Genomic DNA, 20365 nt, shown 5'->3' with positions numbered 1-20365 from the left:
GTAAAGCACAGGTTTGGAGTCACATCTGCTACTTACTTACTGTGCCAGTTTATTTTTTGTTTATTTTTTTTTAATGTTTTTATTTTTATTTTTGAGACAGAGAGAGACAGAGCATGAATGGGGGAGGGGCAGAGAGAGAGGGAGACACAGAATCGGAAGCAGGCTCCAGGCTCTGAGTGGGGCTCAAACTCACGGACCACAAGATCGTGACCTGAGCCGAAGTCGGACGCTTAACTGACTGAGCCACCCAGGCGCCCCCTTACTGTGCCAGTTTAAATTAATCTGTCTAAAATCTCAGTTTTCACATCTGTGAAATGGGGGAGCTGGTGATAACAGCATAATACACCTGTAGGGAAAGGCTTTCACCCAGACTCTGCCATCTAATAATGCTCAGTCAGTGCGAAACTGTTACTCGAAGCATTTCTTTGGGAGACTAAATGACATGCTCACCTGGCATCACTGCTGGGTCAGCCACCCAGAGACTCCAAACTAAGGTCCTAGACTGTCCTCATACTCCTGGACCTTCTTTTCTGCTTTAAATGGTTGATTACTGTCTCTTTTTTGAAAATCTCTTTGTGTTTTATGATGTGTGTATTCTATTATTCTATTGCTAGGTTCCCCTTGAGCCCTTCTGATTCAGCAGGTCTGGGGCAGGACGCAAAAATTTGCATTTCTCACAAGTTCTGAGATAATACTGATTCTGCTGGTCTGGGGACTGTGATGTGATAACTCGTGTGTTTCTTATGCTTGCGATTTTAATGTCCCCTTACTAGGAACTGGCAGAAAGAGATTTGCCATTAGAACTCCCTCGTTATTAAGTCAAGGAGCTAATAAACCAGACTCTTCATAGAAGACCAAGTTCAGAGATAACTGAAAGAAATGCGATTTTTTTTTTTTTTTTAATTAAAACAGGGTGGTTTGAAGGCGTTGTGGCCGGTGAAAAACCACTCAAAGTAAACTGATAACATACCTTAAATTGCTGATCACCGAGTGTTAATCAGTCCAGTAGACTGCTCGAGAAACTTCCTGTTTATACACAGTAACTGATACCTTTTAATAATGACATGGCTAAACAAACTATCATCCTTAAATCCTGGATCCAGCAAGTAGTTGAGTTGGCGCATACTCCACCATGTAACTGACACTGTGTGCACTTTTTCTACCTAGTATGATCATGACCATGTCCTGGTCGGTCAGTGAAGTGCATGGGTTTCAAGCAAGCGTAGATAAGGAAGTAGCTTATCATCAGGGTCTCTACAGGGCAATGCCAGGAGACTAGCAAATGTTTTTAATTAGCACAATTCCTAATGACCGCAAATCTTTAGTTTGCATGGAACATAGCATTAGAACTCCCAGTTGTGACCGCTTGCCCAAGTCCCTGGATGTCCCTTTTCACACCCTTTTACTTAATTTCTTTTTTCCCACTTATTTAATTTCTGATGATATTTAGACTACATGGTAGACTTAATCTTGAGTGTTTAGACAGGCATTAACTATAGTGTTTTTACATTTACATGTACATTTTTTAGCAACATATTGTATCTACCCAGAAGTGTTTTTTTAAATTATTTATTTTATTAAATGTTTTAAAGTAATCTCTATGCCCAATGAGGGGCTTAAGCTCACAGCCCTGAGGAGTCCCATGCTCTACCAACTGAACCAGTCAGGTGCCCTGCATATACATTTTTATGAAATACGGGTTTTGAGTTTTATATGGAGAAAAAGACTCCAGCCCTAAGTTACTTTTTAAATAGCTTAGTTTATTTTTTTTTGTGTAGGAAAGTTGCTACAGTCATTTCCATTGGGTCCTTGTATTTAACATGTGCTTTCTAGGCACTTTTGCGTTGGGTTTCAGGTAAGGAAGAGCTTTAGCATCAAAAAAAAAAAAAAAAAAAAGGGAAGGTTGGGGCTGGGGCTTGTTTTTTCGAAGTGTCCTAGAAACCTAGGGATGCCCCTACACCAAGCACAGACAGCCACCATCTTCAAGGGAACTCAGTGATTGGTCTGCTCTGGAAAGCAGTAGCACGGTTTGCTAACTGCCTGCACTTCAGCCTCAGAATGGCAGGTGGCTGGTTGTCTCTGTGAGCATGTGCCCAATTAGCCACGAACAGGTGCACACATTTGCTGGGGGTGGCTGTTCCCACACAAGTGCTCCCACGGACACAAAGGGTGGCCTCAGTTTTGCCAGCCACGTGGCTTTCTAAAATATGAGTGAGGTTGGCACATTCCTACAGGGTTTTTGAGGTCAGCGAAGAAAAACAAGAGCCCAAGACAGGGGGCTTGAGAATGCCAAAGGGAATCATCGCCTGAAAAAATAGTCATATTGGCGAAATGGTGGGTCACGGGCTGCTTCCTCCTAGAGAGCTGTCAGAATTGGAATCTGAAATACCTAAATGGAGGGGTTCTACCTAGGTCATCAGATGAAGCACACGCATGTTTTTCAATGTGAAATCTACATTCCTGCCAACATGATGAAAAGCAATTTCTGGTTTAGTTACTGAGAAGTAACAAGTCCTATAGATTGATGAGTATTCTCTCTGGCCAGGACCTTGAGAAACCAGTCCCTGTTGGCAATTCTGGTCAAGTGCATCTTTAAAATAACATTTCCATTGCCATTAAGGTCAAGAATGCCCCATCAGGGTGAGTTCATTCAGTGCTGGAGAAAGGCAGAGACATCTCCATCCAGCCAGGGCTGCTCACCTCCCAGCTGCTCTCAGACCCTCCCTCTGGATTCTCAGGTTGATCCTGATTCATATAAACTGAGCCTCCTTGCCCTGCCCTGTGCTGCCTGCCTGCCTGCTTGCCAGCCGGCTGGGAGGGGCCTTCAAGCTCAGTGGATCCACGTGGCCTCAGGCTCCCAGGCAAATTCCCCGGCTGAGTTCTTCCGAGGGTGAACAAAGAAGCTCTCAGCTACTGTCAGTCCACTCAGACGTGAAATCTTTCTTGGTCCTAAACTCTGAAAATGATCAAGATTAACCTTAGAATAATGTGCCCTGGTTTCTAACACCCTGGTTGGGTTCCCTTTTTGGTTAGTAAGTTACAGCCTCTTGCTTTTGTTGGCCACTGGCGCTCTTGGCCTCTACACGACAGTGAGCTTGCTCTTCAGTTCCTCGCTTCCACCCGCTCGCCACGTCTGATTTAGTTTTTGATGTGAATTATATCACACAGAAGAATGCATAAAACAAGTAGGTTTGGTTTAAAGAGCAAATTCGAAAATGCACAGCCACATGGCCACACCCAGGGAGGAACGTTGCCAGGATCCTCTAACCCCTCTCTCCCCACCCCACCCCACCCCCCATTGTGTACTGTGCCCCTTCCCCTTCAGCAAAATCCTCTTTCCCTAGAGGTACGTATTTTCTTGTTTGGCTTTATACTTTTACCACCTACATAAGAATCCCTAGTTTCACGTGGCTTATTTTACAACATGGGATTGTGAATTATTTGGGGTCTGGCTTCTTTTTTTACTGTTTCTGAGTTTCATCATGTTTGGTGAAGCTATATATGTTTGCTGTATGGTATTCCGTTGTATGAATACACTACAATTCTATCATTTCTATTGTTAGGAGATATTCAGGTTGTTTGTTTGTCTTCTTGTGAACTGTGCTGCTATGAAGCTTATTCTTTGGCATCAGTTTCTCTAGGGATATACCTAAGAAAGGATCTCTGGGTATAGAGCATGCAAATTTCCAAAATGATCGGACCAGTTAACATTCCCACTAGCAAGGGATGCGAGTTTCTATTGCCCTACATCTTTGTGTAAACTAGGCATTGTCATTGCTGTAAGTTTGGCAGTCTGGTGCTTAGTGATGATTCACTGAGGGTTTAGTTTGTGTTTCCCTGAGTACTTATGAAGCTGAATACTTGATTCTGGCTGCTGGCCGTTTGGATTTCTACTTCTGTGCACTGTTTGCTGAAAGGTTTAACCCATTCTTCTGGGAGGCTGCCTGCCTCAGCCGTCTTTGGGTCCTTCTGGTACTCTCTTTTAATGTTTATAGCTGATGTCCACAGCTCAATCATCTCAGTATTGGTGGTGGCTTATTAGAAATGGACTATTAAATGGGTTCTTACAAGAAAACGATGTTATGTATTCACAAGGAAACGATGTTTTACAACAGTACAAATGACTACATTTGAAGGGACGATAGGAACCTTTTTTAATACAATTAAAAAAAAAAAAGAGCTTTGTTCTTTCCTGAGAATATAATCATTTGGGATGGTCCAGATTCCACATTTGTCAAAATCATTTATGTATCTCTTTTATTTTTGTACTACTGACAATTTGCACTGTTAATACATTTTCTAAAACTGGAAACCAAATTGAATTGCTGAGAAGGCATCTCCCTGTTCATTCTGTACTAATCGTGTATGTCACAAATTGCAAAGCAACAGTGATGATCTCCAGTATATTTTATATGACCTGCACAGCATTTTAGCTCTTATTTTCATTTTTTGGTGGAGGCAGTACTTTTTTTTTTTTCAACGTTTATTTATTTTTGGGACAGAGAGAGACAGAGCATGAACGGGGGAGGGGCAGAGAGAGAGGGAGACACAGAATCGGAAACAGGCTCCAGGCTCTGAGCCATCAGCCCAGAGCCTGACGCGGGGCTCGAACCCACAGACCGCGAGATCGTGACGTGGCTGAAGTCGGACGCTCAACCGACTGTGCCACCCAGGCGCCCCTGAGGCAGTACTTTAAAATTCAGATATCTTACATAAAACTCTGAGATTTTTGCCTTAATTTTCGGAAAAAAGAATGTAACCGTCAGGCAATAGTGGATCCACATTCCCACATGGCAGAAATCACCTGGATCTAAGCGATGGCTCTCGATCAGCAGTGGAGTCTGATGGTTTTACCCCCATATGCAATCTCCTTTTTCCTCCATGGTGCTAGAGTTTTTAGCTAGACATGTGGCTGCCCCAAGTGAAGATTAGCTGTGGCAGTGTCTTTTCAATTAGGGATAGCTGTATGATTGTTCCAGCCAATAGTCTTAGGAAAGGTGGGCAGATTTCATGTTCGGTCCCTAAAGTAATAGGTTTGTAGAGTAATGTTGTTCCTCTACCTGATGGCCGAACTGTGGACATGGTAATGGGCTATCTTGGACCCTGTGAAGGATAGCAATACCCCAGGAGTGGTGAAGCAACAGTAGACGAGTTTGGGCCCCTGAACACTGCATGCCCTTCTAGGACTGACTTTTACATAAAGGGAAATTAATTAAAACCTTGATCTCTGTCATACACAGTCAAGTCTCCACGCTAAGTAATATATCAAATGGGCAATGTTTTCTTCTTTTCTTCATAGTCATCACCATCCCCCATTGTGTTTCTGTTTCTCATGCTAAGTTTGACCTGCCTTTTTTCAGCTGGCTTAAACAGTTGGATTTCTTTTTTTTTTTTCTTTTTTTTTTAATTTTTAAGTATATTTATTTTGAGAGTGAGAGAGACAAGTGTGAGTAGGGGTGGGGCAGAGAGAGGGAGAGAGAGAATTCCAAGCAGGCTCTTCACTGTCAGCACAGAGTCAAATGTGGGACTCCAACTCAGGAAACCCTGAGATCATGACCTGAGCTGAAACAAGGAGTCATACACTTAACCAACAGAGCCACACAGGCCCCCCCGACAGTCGAATTTCTAATGCCTCTCTCACTTGACTCCTGATAGGCATTTGTATCTAAGATGTACTTGTATTCTGATATTTATAGTCTGAGAGTGACACAGGAGAGTAATTCTTTAAGTCTAAAAGATACAATTTAGAAGTTTTAGGGTTGAGGGGCACCTGGGTTGGTTGGTTAAGCCTCCGACTCTTGATTTCGGCTCAGCTCATGATCTTGCAGTTCAGGGCTTTGGCCCCCTCGTCAGGCTTTGTGCTGACAGTGTGGAGCCTGCTTGGGATTCTCTCTCTCTCTCTCTCTCTCTCTCTCTCTCTCTCTGCCCCCCCCCAAGTTGAGCTTTCTCTCCAAATAAGGTTAAAAAGAATAAATAAGCTTAAGAAGAAAAAGTTTAAGGGTTGAATTATCAGGAGTTTTATAATAATTCAAGTCAGGGTTTCTCATACTCAACATTGCTAACATTTGGGACAGGGTAATTCTTTGTTGTTAGGGCTCTATCCTGTGTGTAATAGATGTTCAGTAGCATCCTGGCCTCTACTCAGCAGATGCCAGTAACACCTCCTTTCAACTGTGACTATAAAAAATGTCTTAAGGGGTGCCTGGCTGGCCCAGCTGGTGGAACAGGAGACTGTTGGTCTCAGGGTTTAAATTCGAGCCCTGTGCTGGGTGTGGAGATTACTTAAGATTAAAAAATACGGGGAGGCACCTGGATGGTTAGGTCAAGTAAGCCTCCGATTCTTGATTTTGGCTCTGTTCATAATCTGATTGTGGTGAGATTGAGTCCCGTATCAGGCTCCACACCAGGCATGGAACCCACTTAAAATTCTCTCTCCCTCTCTCCCCCTCTCCCCCTCTCCCTCCCCATCTCCCTGTCCCTCTCCCTCCCCGTCTCCCTCTCTCCCTCTCCACCTCCCCTCTCCCTCTCCCTCTCCCTCTCCCTCTCCCTCTCCCTCTCCCTCTCTCCCTCTCCCCCCTCCCTCTTCCTCCCCCTCCCTCCCCCCCTGCCCTGCTCACAGGTGCACAAGCCCGCTCATTTGCGCACTCTCTCTCTCTCTCAAAAAAAAAAAAAAAAAAAAAACTTTAAAAACAATGTCGTAAGACATTACTGAATGTCCCCCAAGGGGCAAAACTGCATAAGTTAAGAACCACTAATCTAAAGTGAATTTCTTTCTTTTTCTTTCTTTCTTTTCTACGTTAATATACCTTATTATTTTAGAGCAGTTTTAGGTTTCAGAAACTTGGGCCAGGAAGTCCAGGGAGTTCCCATATACCCCCTCTTTCTTTCCCCTCCTGACCTCCCAGCAGTTTCCCTTATTATTAACATCTTGCTTTAGTGTGGTTTGCTTGTTACAACTGAATCAATATTATTACATTATTGTTAACCAATGTCCATAGTCCAATTGGGATTCAGTCTGTATATTGTACACGTTTACAAATGTTAACAAATGCATAATGTCATGTGTGTCATTACAATATTCAGAATAGTTTCACTGCCCGCACATCCCTGTGCTCCACCTGTTCAGGTATATACCTTTGAAACTCTCCTTGAAATGATCCCTAAGCTGCCTCCCTATTAATGCACATTTTAGTTGCTTCCTGGTGATTGATTAGTACCCTAGCTGTCTTAGTGAATGAATACTCATTGTTATTTAGGATACTGGCCTCTGGTTAATCTTTGCTTGTATGTTGATTACTCAGTCCCCATGTCCAGATGAATAACGTCTTATCACATCTGATAACCAGGGCGATTCTGATTGTCTATAGTAGTCCCCACTTACCTGCAGTTTCACTTTCCACGGCGTCAATTCCCCGAGGTCTGGAAGTAGATGATCCTCTCCCTGACGAATCATCAGAAGGTCAATAGTAGCCTAACACTAGGTCACAATGCCTGTCATTCACCTCCCTGCATCTCCGCATGTAGGCATTTTGTCATCTCACATCCCATATGAAGAATGGTGAGTATAGCACAGTAAGATACGTTTAGAGAGAGACCACATTCACGTAACTGTTACGATGGTACATTGTTACCATTGTTCTATTTTATTATTATTTTTAATCTTTTACTATGACTGATTTACAAATTAAACTTTATCATGGGTATGTGTGTATAGGAAAAAACGTGGTATGTGTAGGGTTTGGGACTATCTGCAGTCTCAGACACCCATTTGGGTTCTGGGAACGTGTCCCCCATGGATAAGAGGAACCATTGTATAGTTAAAATTACTCTTGAAAATTCCTTGAAAAGATGACATATCAAAGACCAGAGTTTATCTTCAATAAATTCAACACAGGTAGTATTTTTCTCATGTTGAACTACATAGCTGTTTCTTTAGTTAGGCTCTAAACATGTAAGTTGCTTGTGTTTAGCAGAAATGTATTAAATGCTTAATACATGTTTACAAAATGCTAGAAAAACCTCAGTGTTGTGAGATGCTGGTACTTTGAGGACACAGGAACTAACACCTTCTTGAAGAGCATCAACTTCAAACCTCCGGTTCTGCATTTATTCTCAACCATGAGCTTATTGAAAAGAATGATGGATAAAATCTCTCCCTTACTTCTGTCCCTTCTCTTCTCTCTCTTTTGGCTGACTACTCACATAAGTTAAAAGCAACTCCATCAAATGACACTTGTTTCTACATGCTAGGTATGCAGTATATACTCTATACATATTTGCTGAAAAAATAAATGAGTCTAAACTGAATAGCAGCCTTCACTCTGGTGAGTCTTAATTGCTACAAAATTAACTGTAATCCAAAGAAGTAAATGAACGCTAGGCTGAGTTCTTGGAACATAGCATACAGTTCACGTAGACCCAGAAGGTAACAAAACACATGTAATTGGTGGTGATGATTAATAACAAAAAGTTCTTTGTCCTTAGCCTCTCGTTTTAGAATATGTGCATGTATTTGCCCTTCATAAAAAACTCACAAGCCAACTTCTTTGAAAAGGAAATCGCATTTGAAGGACAGAGCATAAAAGAAATTATTAAGAAAAATAAATATTATTACTGGGAGTTAACAGATGACCTTTAATATGAATAAATCGGATTGTGGTCTATTTTGGTTTTCAGGAAGCCCAAACCTGTTTTCCGAGATTGTCAATGTCGTTAAGCCGTACTGCTTAGATTTCAAATGAATAGAGAGATTTATCGTTACGTAAGAACAACCAAGTGACTTCTTGCTTCCTGTAGTCATTTGTAAAGCCGGATCTTTCACCTCTAAGATGAACCTTAAGGCCACAACCTTCGTTTTTTTGTGTGTTTTTTTTTTAATTTTTTTTTCAACGTTTTTAATTTTTTTATTTTTGGGACAGAGAGAGACAGAGCATGAGCGGGGGAGGGGCAGAGAGAGAGGGAGACACAGAATCGGAAACAGGCTCCAGGCTCTGAGCCATCAGCCCAGAGCCCGTCGCGGGGCTCGAACCCACGGACCGCGAGATCGTGACCTGGCTGAAGTCGGACGCTTAACCGACTGCGCCACCCAGGCGCCCCACCTTCGTTTTGAATGTAATGTTGACAGGTGCAAATCGTGGTGTCTCCAAGCGAGGGGATACTCCACTCTATCTGTTCTTAGTGAAAGAGAGTAAGTGTATGTATAGGTTGCTCAGTGGCATGGTCAGGAAATGAGACGGTAAAACCAAAACACAACATTTCTGTGGACATTGATGGAGAGCCATGTATACACCAAGCCTGATGTGGTGACAGGATGAGCAATTTCTAATACGGCACATACACTGTGCCTCAAACAGACCCTGGCCACAGCCCGTGCTCGGTTTCCTGGGTTAATCTGTGACACTTGATCTGCAAGTGTTGAATGAATGCTTCCGGAGGAGATTCACTTGAAGTTCAGTGTTCCATCATCCAGCCGAGACATTCATCACTTTGAATGTGAATCACTGAGGCGAACCCCCGGGAAGCTGGTGTGAAAATGCATAAATGATGGATCTTGAAAATAATTGGTTCCGTGTTTTCCTTTGTAACCAGGAGGTGAGGGTGAAGGGGAGCTATGCCTTGCCCAAGATGAGAATGTGCTCTCTGGAATGCCATTCCGAGGGTCTGTCAGGGAATCAGGTTATGGTCTTGTCATTTTTTGTGAATGTTTATTTATTTTTGAGAGAACAGGAGTGGGGGGGAGGGACAGAGGATCCAGAAGCGGACTCTGAGCTGTCAGCACAGAGCCCGATGTGGGGCTCACACTCATGAATCACGAGACTGTGACCCGAGCCGAAGTGGGATGCTCAGCCTTCTGAGCCACCCAGGCACCGCCTGATCTTGTCTTTTAAAGCCAAGCAGACTGGGTTTGTCTTCTGGCTTCTCTACATAGTGGCTGTGAGACACTGAGTGAGGGGCTTACTTCTGGAAGCCTCTCCCTCTTACCTGTAAAGCATGGATAATAACAGTACTACCACCTGGAAGGAGTCATGGTGAGACTTAGGTCAGGTATATAATGCCTAAAAAGTGTCTTGCATGGTGCCTGACTCTCCACAAACGATAGGTTCTGGGAAAGAGATGAAGCAGTGGACAGTTGAAGAGCTACCAATGGGCTGATTGATGGATGCCAGTTTGGTCAGGATTTTTAATAGCTGTTCATGTACTTATCCCAGGCTCTGACAGACCCCAGAGAGTCATGTCTGTTTTTTCATAGACTACCCTTAAATACTTGGGGCAGTTTTTGAGAGGACCAGCTATGACTGCATCGTATTACCTGTTCTTCCTTCTGTTAAGTTCCATGAAGACCACACCCCTCTCTTTTTTATTTATTTATTTTTAAGTAAGCTGTATACACCCAACATGGGGCTCGAACTCGCAACCCCGAGATCAAGAGTTGCATGTTCTCTTGACTGAGCCAGCTGGGCGCCCCCCAAAATTGTCTCTTTTGACAACTAGAATGTTGCCTTTTTATAGTGAGATAATAGCTGACCTTAACGAGGTACATTTTTAGTTCATTTGATGCAATTTGAAGGATATCTGGGGTTTCATTAGATACACGTTTTCAGGTCCTCTTCTTTCAAGTGTTTTTCACAAATGGCCAACTTGATCCATTTTATTTCAGAGCATGGTAAGGAAACAACAGACAAGTAATAGTAAAGTCTATACAAACCTTTTTATTGAATTGATACCTTTTATGAGAAAGTGATAATACTATATGAGTGGTTTTATGATAATCAATATTCCAGCATGGTGAATATTATGTGCCACTGAAGATCACTATGGGAGTGCTATAGGCACACAGAGAATGTGTGTAATAAAATTTGAAGAATGCTGTGTGAAAATGGAATATGGGATATCCACAGTTATAATAATAATTAGGTAACAGAATAGCTATACATAGAAATATACAATAAAAGTAGCTGCAGGTTTATCAGGAGAGTAAGGAAAATGGGATTATGGCACCTGAATACCGTTATTTTAATTTTTGTGTGTGTCTTTTTAAAAACTTCAAAATGTCACATGGTTTGGCGGGTTGTCCTTTGGGGGAATTGAATCCGTACCCTTATATGTGCTGACCACATTTTGCTAGAGCCCGGTGTAGTGTCGTTACTTACCAGATTTCATCTGGTGACTAGCTTGGATGATAGTTTAGGTAACAGTGACTGACATTACTGCATTACTCTTCTTTTCAGTGATGAAAATGCCAGGAAAGACTTAAAGACATTACCAGCCTTTCCAACCAAAACCCTTCAGGAACATCCATCCCTGGCTTACTGGTAAGCCAAAGCAGGACCACAGGTGACCCCGTTGTCATAGCCTCCATTGAGAACTGCGTGCTTTTCGGGAAACTAAAAGAGATATGAGTGCAGAAAGTATCAAATCACATGTGTCAGGGTGACCATAAGTAGACCTGATCTTTTCCGTGAAAGGGTCTTGTCAGAACTTACTGGAGATCGTTGTACCACGATTGTAGTCATTAGTGAAGAGTGGCTGCATGCTTTCTCATTCACACACGCAAAAAGTCTGTATAGAATATGCTTTTAAGGGAACATAATGCTCAGTACGTGTGCAGTCACTGTGTGATGTGGCCTTAATCTAGCAGCGTGTAATATACGTGTCATAAAATACAAATTTCCTTGGATAGAGGTTTTCTCACTACCCAGAAACTACCTGAGTGAACACAGGTTTCTCCCATGGCCAAAAATTGTTGTGTATTTTGAGTGATTCCGTTTGTTGGGATTATTTTAATTCCATTAAATGCATTAATTCATTAAATTCATTAATTATTTTAATGAAGCCATAGTACGCATTTTCCGTTCAACGTTTTTCCTGGTAGGATATGTTTTTCCCCCTTGAATTAGTTACAGCCCCTCTAAATATAGTTTCCTTGATTTAGGGCTTTGAATCTTGAATATAGTTTTACTTTCCATAAAGAAAATGGATTACAAAATAAATATTCAACATGAAGAGTGGTTTTTTTTTAAGTTCATTTATTTTGAGTGGAGACGTGGGGGACCAGCAGAGAAAGAGAGAGAGAGAATCCCAAGCAGGCTCCACGCTGACAGCACAGAGCCCAACACAGGACTCAAACTCATGAACCATGAAATCATGACCTGAGCCAAAATCAAGAGTCAGATGCTTAAGTGACTGAGCCACCCAGGCTCCCCCATGAATAGCTTTAATAATGGAAGTTGGACTGCAGTTCCCAAATAAAGAGTGAAAGTGTGTACTGAGGCTACATTCCTTCCTCAGTCTGGAATCTTCCAAACAAATCATTGTTAAGTGATAGTTTCTTAAGAAAAGAAAAAAAAAAAAAAGTCCTTTTACCACTGATTACTGGTTGTGTAGAGATAAAAACATTTATCTTTCTAGGTTATATTTGAGATATGATAGGTATCTGAAAGAAAAGAACAGTAGCTCAGTGACAGCAAAGGTGACAGACTTCAGGGGCGCCTGGGTGGCTCAGTCAGTTAAGCGTCCGACTTCGGGTCAGGTCATGATCTTGTGGTTCATGAGTTCAAGCCCCTCATCTGAGTCTGTGCTGAGAGATCAGAGCCTGGAGCCTGCTTCAGGTTTTGTGTCTCCCTCTCTCTCTGCCCCTGCCCCGCTTATGGTCTCTCTCAAAAATAAATAAAATAAACATTTAAAAAAAATTGTTTTCTAAAGGTGACAGACTGCAGCCTAGTTCTGCCTTTCTCGCCAACAAGTTGTTTTTTTGTTTTTAACTTTTTTTTTTTATTAAGTAATCTCTGCCTCCAATGTGAGGCTCAAACCCATGACCCCAAGATCAAGAGTCTCATGTTCTACTGACTAAGCCAGCCAGGTGCCCCTCCAGTCAACAAGTTTTATGCTGGGACAATAATGAAGGGTTTTCTCTGAAAACATTGTGTCCCCAGGTAATGAGTGACAAGAGTGTGTTTTGGATTGCACAAGACTCAGAACAGTTTTAATCCTTTCTAAATCTTCATGGATAATTTTTAAAAATGTATTTAATACTTGCTGATCTCTTTTTTTAAGCCTTTTAATTTCCCTAGCAAGGCTCACTACTTAGCATTTAGTGACATTATTTTGTATTTGTTTTGTCCCATTCAATTATGGCAAAAAATACTAGTTTTTCATTTGATAAATTGAAATCCTGTTCTTTTCCAATAGATTAAGTTTTAAAACATACTAATATATTATATAGCATATAAAATTTAAATCAGAAATCATGATGAGGTAGTCCTGTCTGAGGTTCAGAAATCCATGTTCTACAAAAACAAAAGTCATCCAGCTTCTGTATCCCTAACAGGTTAGTGAAGGCATTTTTCTTGTTTCTCAATAAGCCACCTGAGAATCTTGAAAATGAGTCTGTATCTCATATAATCATACATTGCCATATTTCTCATTTGCTTGTTTCACAGTGAGGACAGGGTGATTGAGCATTATTTGAAAATCAAAGGTCTGACCCGGGGTCAAGCTGTGGTTCAGTAAGTATCTGTCTTTCCTTTTGCTTAGATATAATTTTAATGTCTCCTATTTGAAGAAATCATATGAAATGATTTCTGTTGTATATTTTGTTTGTATATAGTCCCCATCTGGTTAGAAATACCTTCATATGAATTATAAAATGACTTGGGTCATTCCATAGTTGATGTCATCAATTCAGAGGCCTACCAGTGTCAGGTAGGTAGCAAAAATGAGACATGTAGGCCAGGTGTAGGGTAATAGGGAATGGTGGGGATTGAGGTGATCTGGAGAGCTATTACCCTGGGTAGAGGCAAGGTGATTCAGCTCCGGAAATCAGGCCTAATGTCAGACCGGATACTGTCTAAGAAGTACTGGAAATTCTGATTTTTAAATCCCAATTTAAACATTGCAAAGCAATTTTAAGAAAATTTATTACAATCTGAGCCAAAGAAAACCTATCTGGAGGCCATGTGTGGTTGCCCGGCTTGTGACTCTATTTTGGGTGGAGCATACAGTGTTGGTGTTGGGTTGTCTATATCTTCGTGCTACCAATAACGGACCATAGTGATATATTTCTGCATTTTATTCTATTTTTTTTTTTTTTTTAGTTTTTATTTTTAAGTAATCTCTATACCTAATGTGGGGCTTGAACTCACAACCCAGAGATCAAGAGTCACATGCTCTACCGACTAAGCCAGCCAGGTGCCCCTATTTCTGCATTTTAGACTTATAGAGTAACCATTCATTTATTAACAATAGTTCACAAGCTGCGTTAAAGTTTTAAAATTATAAAAAACTGAATTTATAAATTTAAATTTTAAAAATTATAAAAATGAATATAGCATTATTGCTCTAGTAATTGTAGAATAACTTTTATGGCCATAGACATTCTTGTAAAAACCTTGGGAATGTCGCTCCGAGCACGTAAGAACCAAAATAAGAACTTGGAGATTGCTATTCCTCTGGCCAGTGTGTAGATTTCCCTCACACCTCCACCACTGGCACTAATCTCCTTTTCATCACAAAACACCCTGTGATCTCCAAGACAGAAATCAAAAATTAGCAGTCCTGAAATTGAACCCTTGACGTTTGAACTCATTGTTCCTGTTTTCTGGGAGAGACAAAAGAGGTGTAAAAATTTTCCCTGAAGGATTTTAGGTTAGGCTAATGAGCATGTTATGAAGTGCCCTTGCTTAAATGCAGAGTCCTTTTACTTCCCCTGATCGTTATCGTTGTGGCTCCAAATACGAGACTAACTTGGTGGTTAAAGCTCTAGACCGTGGAATCCAACTCTCTGTTAGGATCTTGGCTGTGCAGTGTACTTGTTGGATGTTGTTGGCACATTTACCATTAACCTCTCTTTTCTTTAATGTTTGTTTATTTTTGAGAGAGAGAGAGAGAGAGCACAAGCAGGGGAGAGGCAGAGGGGATCAGAGGATCCTAAGCGGGCTCTCTGCTGACAGCAGAGGGCCCAATGCAGGGCTTGAACTCACAAACCGTGAAATAATGACCTGAGCTGAAATCGAATGCTTACCGACTGAGCCACCCAGGAGCCCCCATTTACCTAACCTCTTCTTACATTCATTTACATATGGGTCACTTTTTAAAAGTATCGAAGTATTGATTACAAAATCCAGAGCAATTGATATTCAAAATGGCATTAAAAAGTCCACTTGAGGGGCGCCTGGGTGGCTCATTCGGTTAAGTGGCTGACTTCAGCCATGATCATGATCATGATCTCGTGGTTGGTGAGTTGGTGCCCCGTGTTGGGCTCTGTGCTGAGCTCTGTGCTGACAGCTCACAGCCTGGAGCCTGTCAGATTCTGTGTCTCCCTCTGTTTCTGTCCCTCCCCCACTTGTACTCTGTCTCTCTAGCTCTCAAAAATAAATAAACATTTTTTAAAAAGTTAAAAAAAAAACAAAAGTCCACTTGTACTAAACAGGAACCTCAAGTCTTTGTGAACAGAGAGGAAGTCTTACACAATATAATTCACTCTATAAAACTTTAGAAGTACACAATAAATATTTGTTGAATTAAAAATAGTAAATAGTAGCATCATTAATTTTTATTTTGGGGAACACATTTTTTAAATACAACAAAATTGTATATACAGTATATAATAAAATTCACCCTTTTTAGGTACATATTTCTTATTAGAGTTTAGACCTAAGAGTAAAGCATATATTCCTGAGAGTTTAGTAGTCAGTAAATAGGATCAGTTTATTTTTTTAACTGTTTATGTACTTATGTATGTATGTACGTGTGTATGTAATCTCTATGCCCAACACGGGGCTCCAGCTCACAACCCCAAGATCAACCCCATGTGCTCTACCGACTAAGCCAGCCAGGTGCCCCAGAATTGTTTTATTTTTTACTTACTACAAGCATGACCCAGAAGCTGATTCTCATTGCTTTGCATCATTAAGTGCTTAGTTTAAAAAATACTTGCAATTTGGGTTTACGATACAGTACAGTATGTTCTAAGCCGTAGAAATCTTGATATGCAGAAATTAACATTTCCTGTAGCTTTTGGAAATCGAAGTTTTGTTAGCAACTTCCTAACATTTGGGTAAGGTAAAATATATTACTCCCTAGAATGGCTTATTCTATTTCTACTGTAGTCAAAGACATTAGTCATGGTTGTAATGAGGAAAGTACATACAAATTGTGCTTCTGTACATCATTTTTCCCAAAAGGATCCTCTAATTTATGAAGAGATTATAATATATACTATTCATTTTTCATAGGTATATGAAAATAGTAGAAGCTCTACCAACCTATGGAGTCCATTATTACGCAGTAAAGGTAAATACTTTTACATGACAAAGCTTTCATAATACCCATGTGACTTTGGGAATTAGTGAATAGCACCAACTTCTAAAATCACACAAATTAATATGCATATTTGTGCAAATTATCTCTGTAAATTTCAGCATAAAAAACAAAATTAATTACTTATTTAAAAAATAATAAAATAAAATACGATTGATTTTTTTTTTTTTTTTTACAAAAACCTGATTATGCCTTGTCATTGATAGCAAATTATAAAGCACGCTCTTTTTGCAAAATACTTGCTGTGTTCAGATGTTTTCCACAAATCCCTGTTAATCCTAACATACTCAGATTATTCTCTTTTGGCACATCTATTCCTTTTATCTATTTTAGCTGCTATTTCTCTTCCCCAGTTGTTCACCTGCCTAATGCTACCAGATATTCTCTTTGTTTTTAATTAAAAATTTTTTATGTTTATGTGTTTTTGAGACAGAGAGAGACAGAGCATGATTGGGGGGAGGGGCAGAGAGAGACACACACACAGAATTTGAAGCAGGTTAAAGACTCTGAGCTGTCAGCACAGAGCCTGATGTGGGGCTCAAACCCTTGATCTGTGAGTTCATGACCTTAGCCAAAGTCGGACACTTAACTGACTGAGCCACCCAAGTGCCCCTCTCTTTTTAAAAAAAAAATTTTTTTAATATTTATTTATTTTTGAGAGAGAGATAGAGACAGAGTGTGAGCTGGGGAGGGGCAGAGAGAGAGAGGGAGACACAGAATCCAAAGCAGGCTCCAGACTCAGCTGTCAGCACAGAGCCCAATGGAGGGCTCAGACTCACAAACCACGAGATCATGACCTGAGCTGAAGTCAGATGGTTAACCAACTGAGCCCCCTAGGCGTCCCCCAGATATTCTCTTGATAGCCCCTTTATCTGGGAATCATAAACTTTCTTTTTTTTTTAAGATTTTATTTTTAAGTAATCTTTACACCCAACGTGGGGCTCGAACTCACAACCCCAAGATCGAGAGTTACATGCTTCACCAACTGAGCCAGCTGGGTGTCCCAAGAATCATAAACTCTACATTGTCATCTCAATACTTCATAAAGTTCTCAAATTTTTGCAGGATTTGCAATACCAATTTTCAATTGGTATAGTTTGTATTTGTGTATTGTTTTCAGGTGTTTTCAAGCAGGGAGAGACTAAGAAATATTTTGAGATGGTAAGGGATAAAGCAGTGTTAAGGAGGGAATTTTGTTTGAAGGGAATAATTTTACCGTTGATCAATCTTGAGTGACTTTTCCAGTTATAACAGTGTTTGCAATTCAAAATGGTAGGGGATTGAATAATAAATACTTGCATAATGAGGGCACCTTGTACCAAAAATAAGTACCAATTCAACTTTAATTTCTACAGATTATTTTTTTTAAGTTTATTCATTTTGAGAGAGAGAGAGAGAGAGAGAGAGAGAGAGAGAGAGAGAGAGAGAGAGTGTGTGTGTGTGTGTGTGTGTGTGAGCAGGAGAGGGGCAGAGAGAGAATCCCAAACAGACTCCTCACTGTCAGTGAGTAGCCCAATGTGGGGCTCGAACTCATGGACCATGAGATCATGACCTGAGCCAAAATCAGGTTGGACACTCAACCGACTGAGCCACCCAAGTGCCTCTAATTTCTCCTGATTCTTAATTTGTTTGTATACAGGTATATGTTTAAGCCTAAATTTTTCTTTCCTTGTGTCAATGCGTCCTTTACTTTGGCAAGACCTAAAAGATTCGGGGGAAAAAAAAAAGATTTATGAAAAAAAAAAAATTCCTCCCCTCCCCATATGTACCTCAAAGTGATTATTCAAACATCCTGCCATTGAATCGTACAGTTCTCCAAAAGAGCTTTTCAGTATTCCCATGCTCACTGTTAACTGGATTATAAACATCAGGTTTGGGACCTCTTTTCTCATCTTTATAATTCTTTGGAAACTTCCCTGACCTTTATAGTTGGTTTCTAATCAAGAGAGCAGAGAGCTTTTTTTGTTTTTTTTCTCTTTTTTATTTCTTTTCTTTTTTAAATGGATAACTGGCTTTATACTCTGGATTAGTTTTTATATTTTATTTCTTCTCTCCAGCTGTTCAGTCAAGACAGTAATGTTTCATCCTTTTTGGTGGTATTGATAGTATTAATCTGTTTTAACTTAAAGATCTTATTTGAAGGCATTTTAAAAACAAGTTAGGTGTGTAAGTAATGTTTTGTTTACCTAGCCAGCGTTATTTTGACTAACTGATACTTGGTAAATTATGAAATTGGTAGATCTTCAGCTCTAGAAGATTGAACAATTAAGGGCTCGGTTCTCATCCTTTTCCATTTTCCAGGATAAACAAGGACTTCCTTGGTGGCTTGGAATCAGCTACAAAGGAATCGGCCAGTATGATCTGCAAGATAAAGTGAAACCTCGGAAAGTAAGTATGAATCATTTTAGACACTTAGGAGAACCTGAGCTGCTCTGGATTTGGCAACATTGCTTTAAGGGGCACCGAACAGTCTCAGACAAAGAACTTTGGTTAGTGAAGCTGTAGGTTCAGAGGAGGCTCAGGTTAAGTGAAAAATACTTTTTATAACTAATTTATGTACCTTTATACAGTGATTCTGATCTGATCATTTACTCTAAGGAAATAAAGTTATGTACTAAGATTTAAGGATGTTGATCACAGTTTCATTTATAAAGGCATACAATTAGATTACTCTCTTTTTAATGTGTATTATTTATTTTGAGAGAGAGCGTGAGCAGGGGAGAGGGGCAGAGAATCCCAAGCAGGCTCAGCACGTAGCCCCATGCAGGGCTCGATCCTCCAACTCTGAGATCCTGACCCAAGCTGAAATCAAGAGTCAGACGCTTAACCTACTGAGCCACTCAGGCACCCCTAGATTTCTATTTTAAGGCCATCTGAACATGATGATGGCATTTTGTTTTCTAAATTTTATATATCGATCTGTTATATAGATACGATATATTTATTTATACACATAATTATATGTAATGTTAGTATAAGTTTATATGTAAATTATATAGGTATGTACATACACATACATACATATGCTTGTTTGCACTGGATGGATAAACAGATGGATGAATTGTGAAGAGAGAAGCCAGATTCTTTGGTGCTGGTTCCCTCTCCGTAATACAGTTACGACTAATCTTTTTACTACCGCTGCTATTTTCACTTATCTTTGTTTCACAGTTTTCTACGCTAAACCTGCCTGCTATTTGTAAAGAAAATTATGTCACATGCTGTATACGGAAGGGAACTCTATCAGGTTTGGGTTTTCCAGAGCTAATAAATTGCATTATTTTCGTTTTGCACTTTGGCTATGTAGCTCTCCTGATCCGAGCACAGACGTACCATACTTTTTTGCCCACATGAGAATGGATGAGTCCATATAGATCGCCACCCGCCTGCCCTGGCCCCCTGTGTATTATAATGACATAAAGGCTTACTCATACAGCTCTGGCTGCTTTTGCTGCCCTCCCTATGCTCTCCTGCCATCACTGGGAGTCACTGCAGTGGAACAATGGCCTATAATAGCAGACCATGTGTTATCACACTCCGACATCGCAGCCTTAAATAACTCCTACCATTTCCATCTGTCTCATGCTTTAATGTCTATTAGAAAAACAGCCATATTGTTCCTAAAGCGACCCTTGTAATCATACCACGGTGTTCTTCATTCTCTGTGCGTTTTCAGCTTCTGTCAATGTGCACCATCTTTCTTTAAGAAAATAAGAAAGCTCCTCTTTTCTCCCCACTTTGTGGTTGTGAATCTCACACAAACAACACAAAAGGGTGGCCAAGGGGAGCAGACTATTGGGCATTGAGGCTCTTTATCAGAAATCATCGCTAAAAATAATAACACATCATCTCACAGCCGATATCCATCTGTGCGAGGGACAGTAAGAGAGCATGTATGCAGTCATATAATTACAATTGTGTCTCTGTGAGCCCTGTGACCAAGATCAATTGAAGTAAGATATACTCAGTTTCCAGGAGGGATATGAATAACGTTGTTCCTAGTTGAAAATTTGCCTTGAAGACCAAATCTGTAATAAATAATGTTAGAAAT

At 40.5% G+C, this 20365-nt stretch overlaps 1 protein-coding gene across 12 annotated transcripts in view; it reads left to right on the top strand.

Annotated features, from left to right (window-relative positions):
* FRMD4B (FERM domain containing 4B) overlaps positions 1–20365 on the top strand; it is a 356794-nt gene that overhangs the window by 301484 nt on the left and 34945 nt on the right. For all 12 annotated transcript variants that reach the window (XM_045053138.1, XM_045053139.1, XM_045053143.1 and 9 more), the window contains 4 exons: positions 11229–11312; positions 13440–13505; positions 16233–16290; positions 18619–18705. In XM_045053138.1, the coding sequence (XP_044909073.1) occupies positions 11229–11312; positions 13440–13505; positions 16233–16290; positions 18619–18705 (295 nt within the window). The remainder of the gene's footprint in view (positions 1–11228; positions 11313–13439; positions 13506–16232; positions 16291–18618; positions 18706–20365) is intronic.

This window comes from Felis catus, chromosome A2 (genome assembly GCF_018350175.1).
Source record: "Felis catus isolate Fca126 chromosome A2, F.catus_Fca126_mat1.0, whole genome shotgun sequence".
Lineage (NCBI taxonomy): Eukaryota > Metazoa > Chordata > Mammalia > Carnivora > Felidae > Felis > Felis catus.
This window is presented reverse-complemented; position numbering and strand designations above follow the sequence as displayed.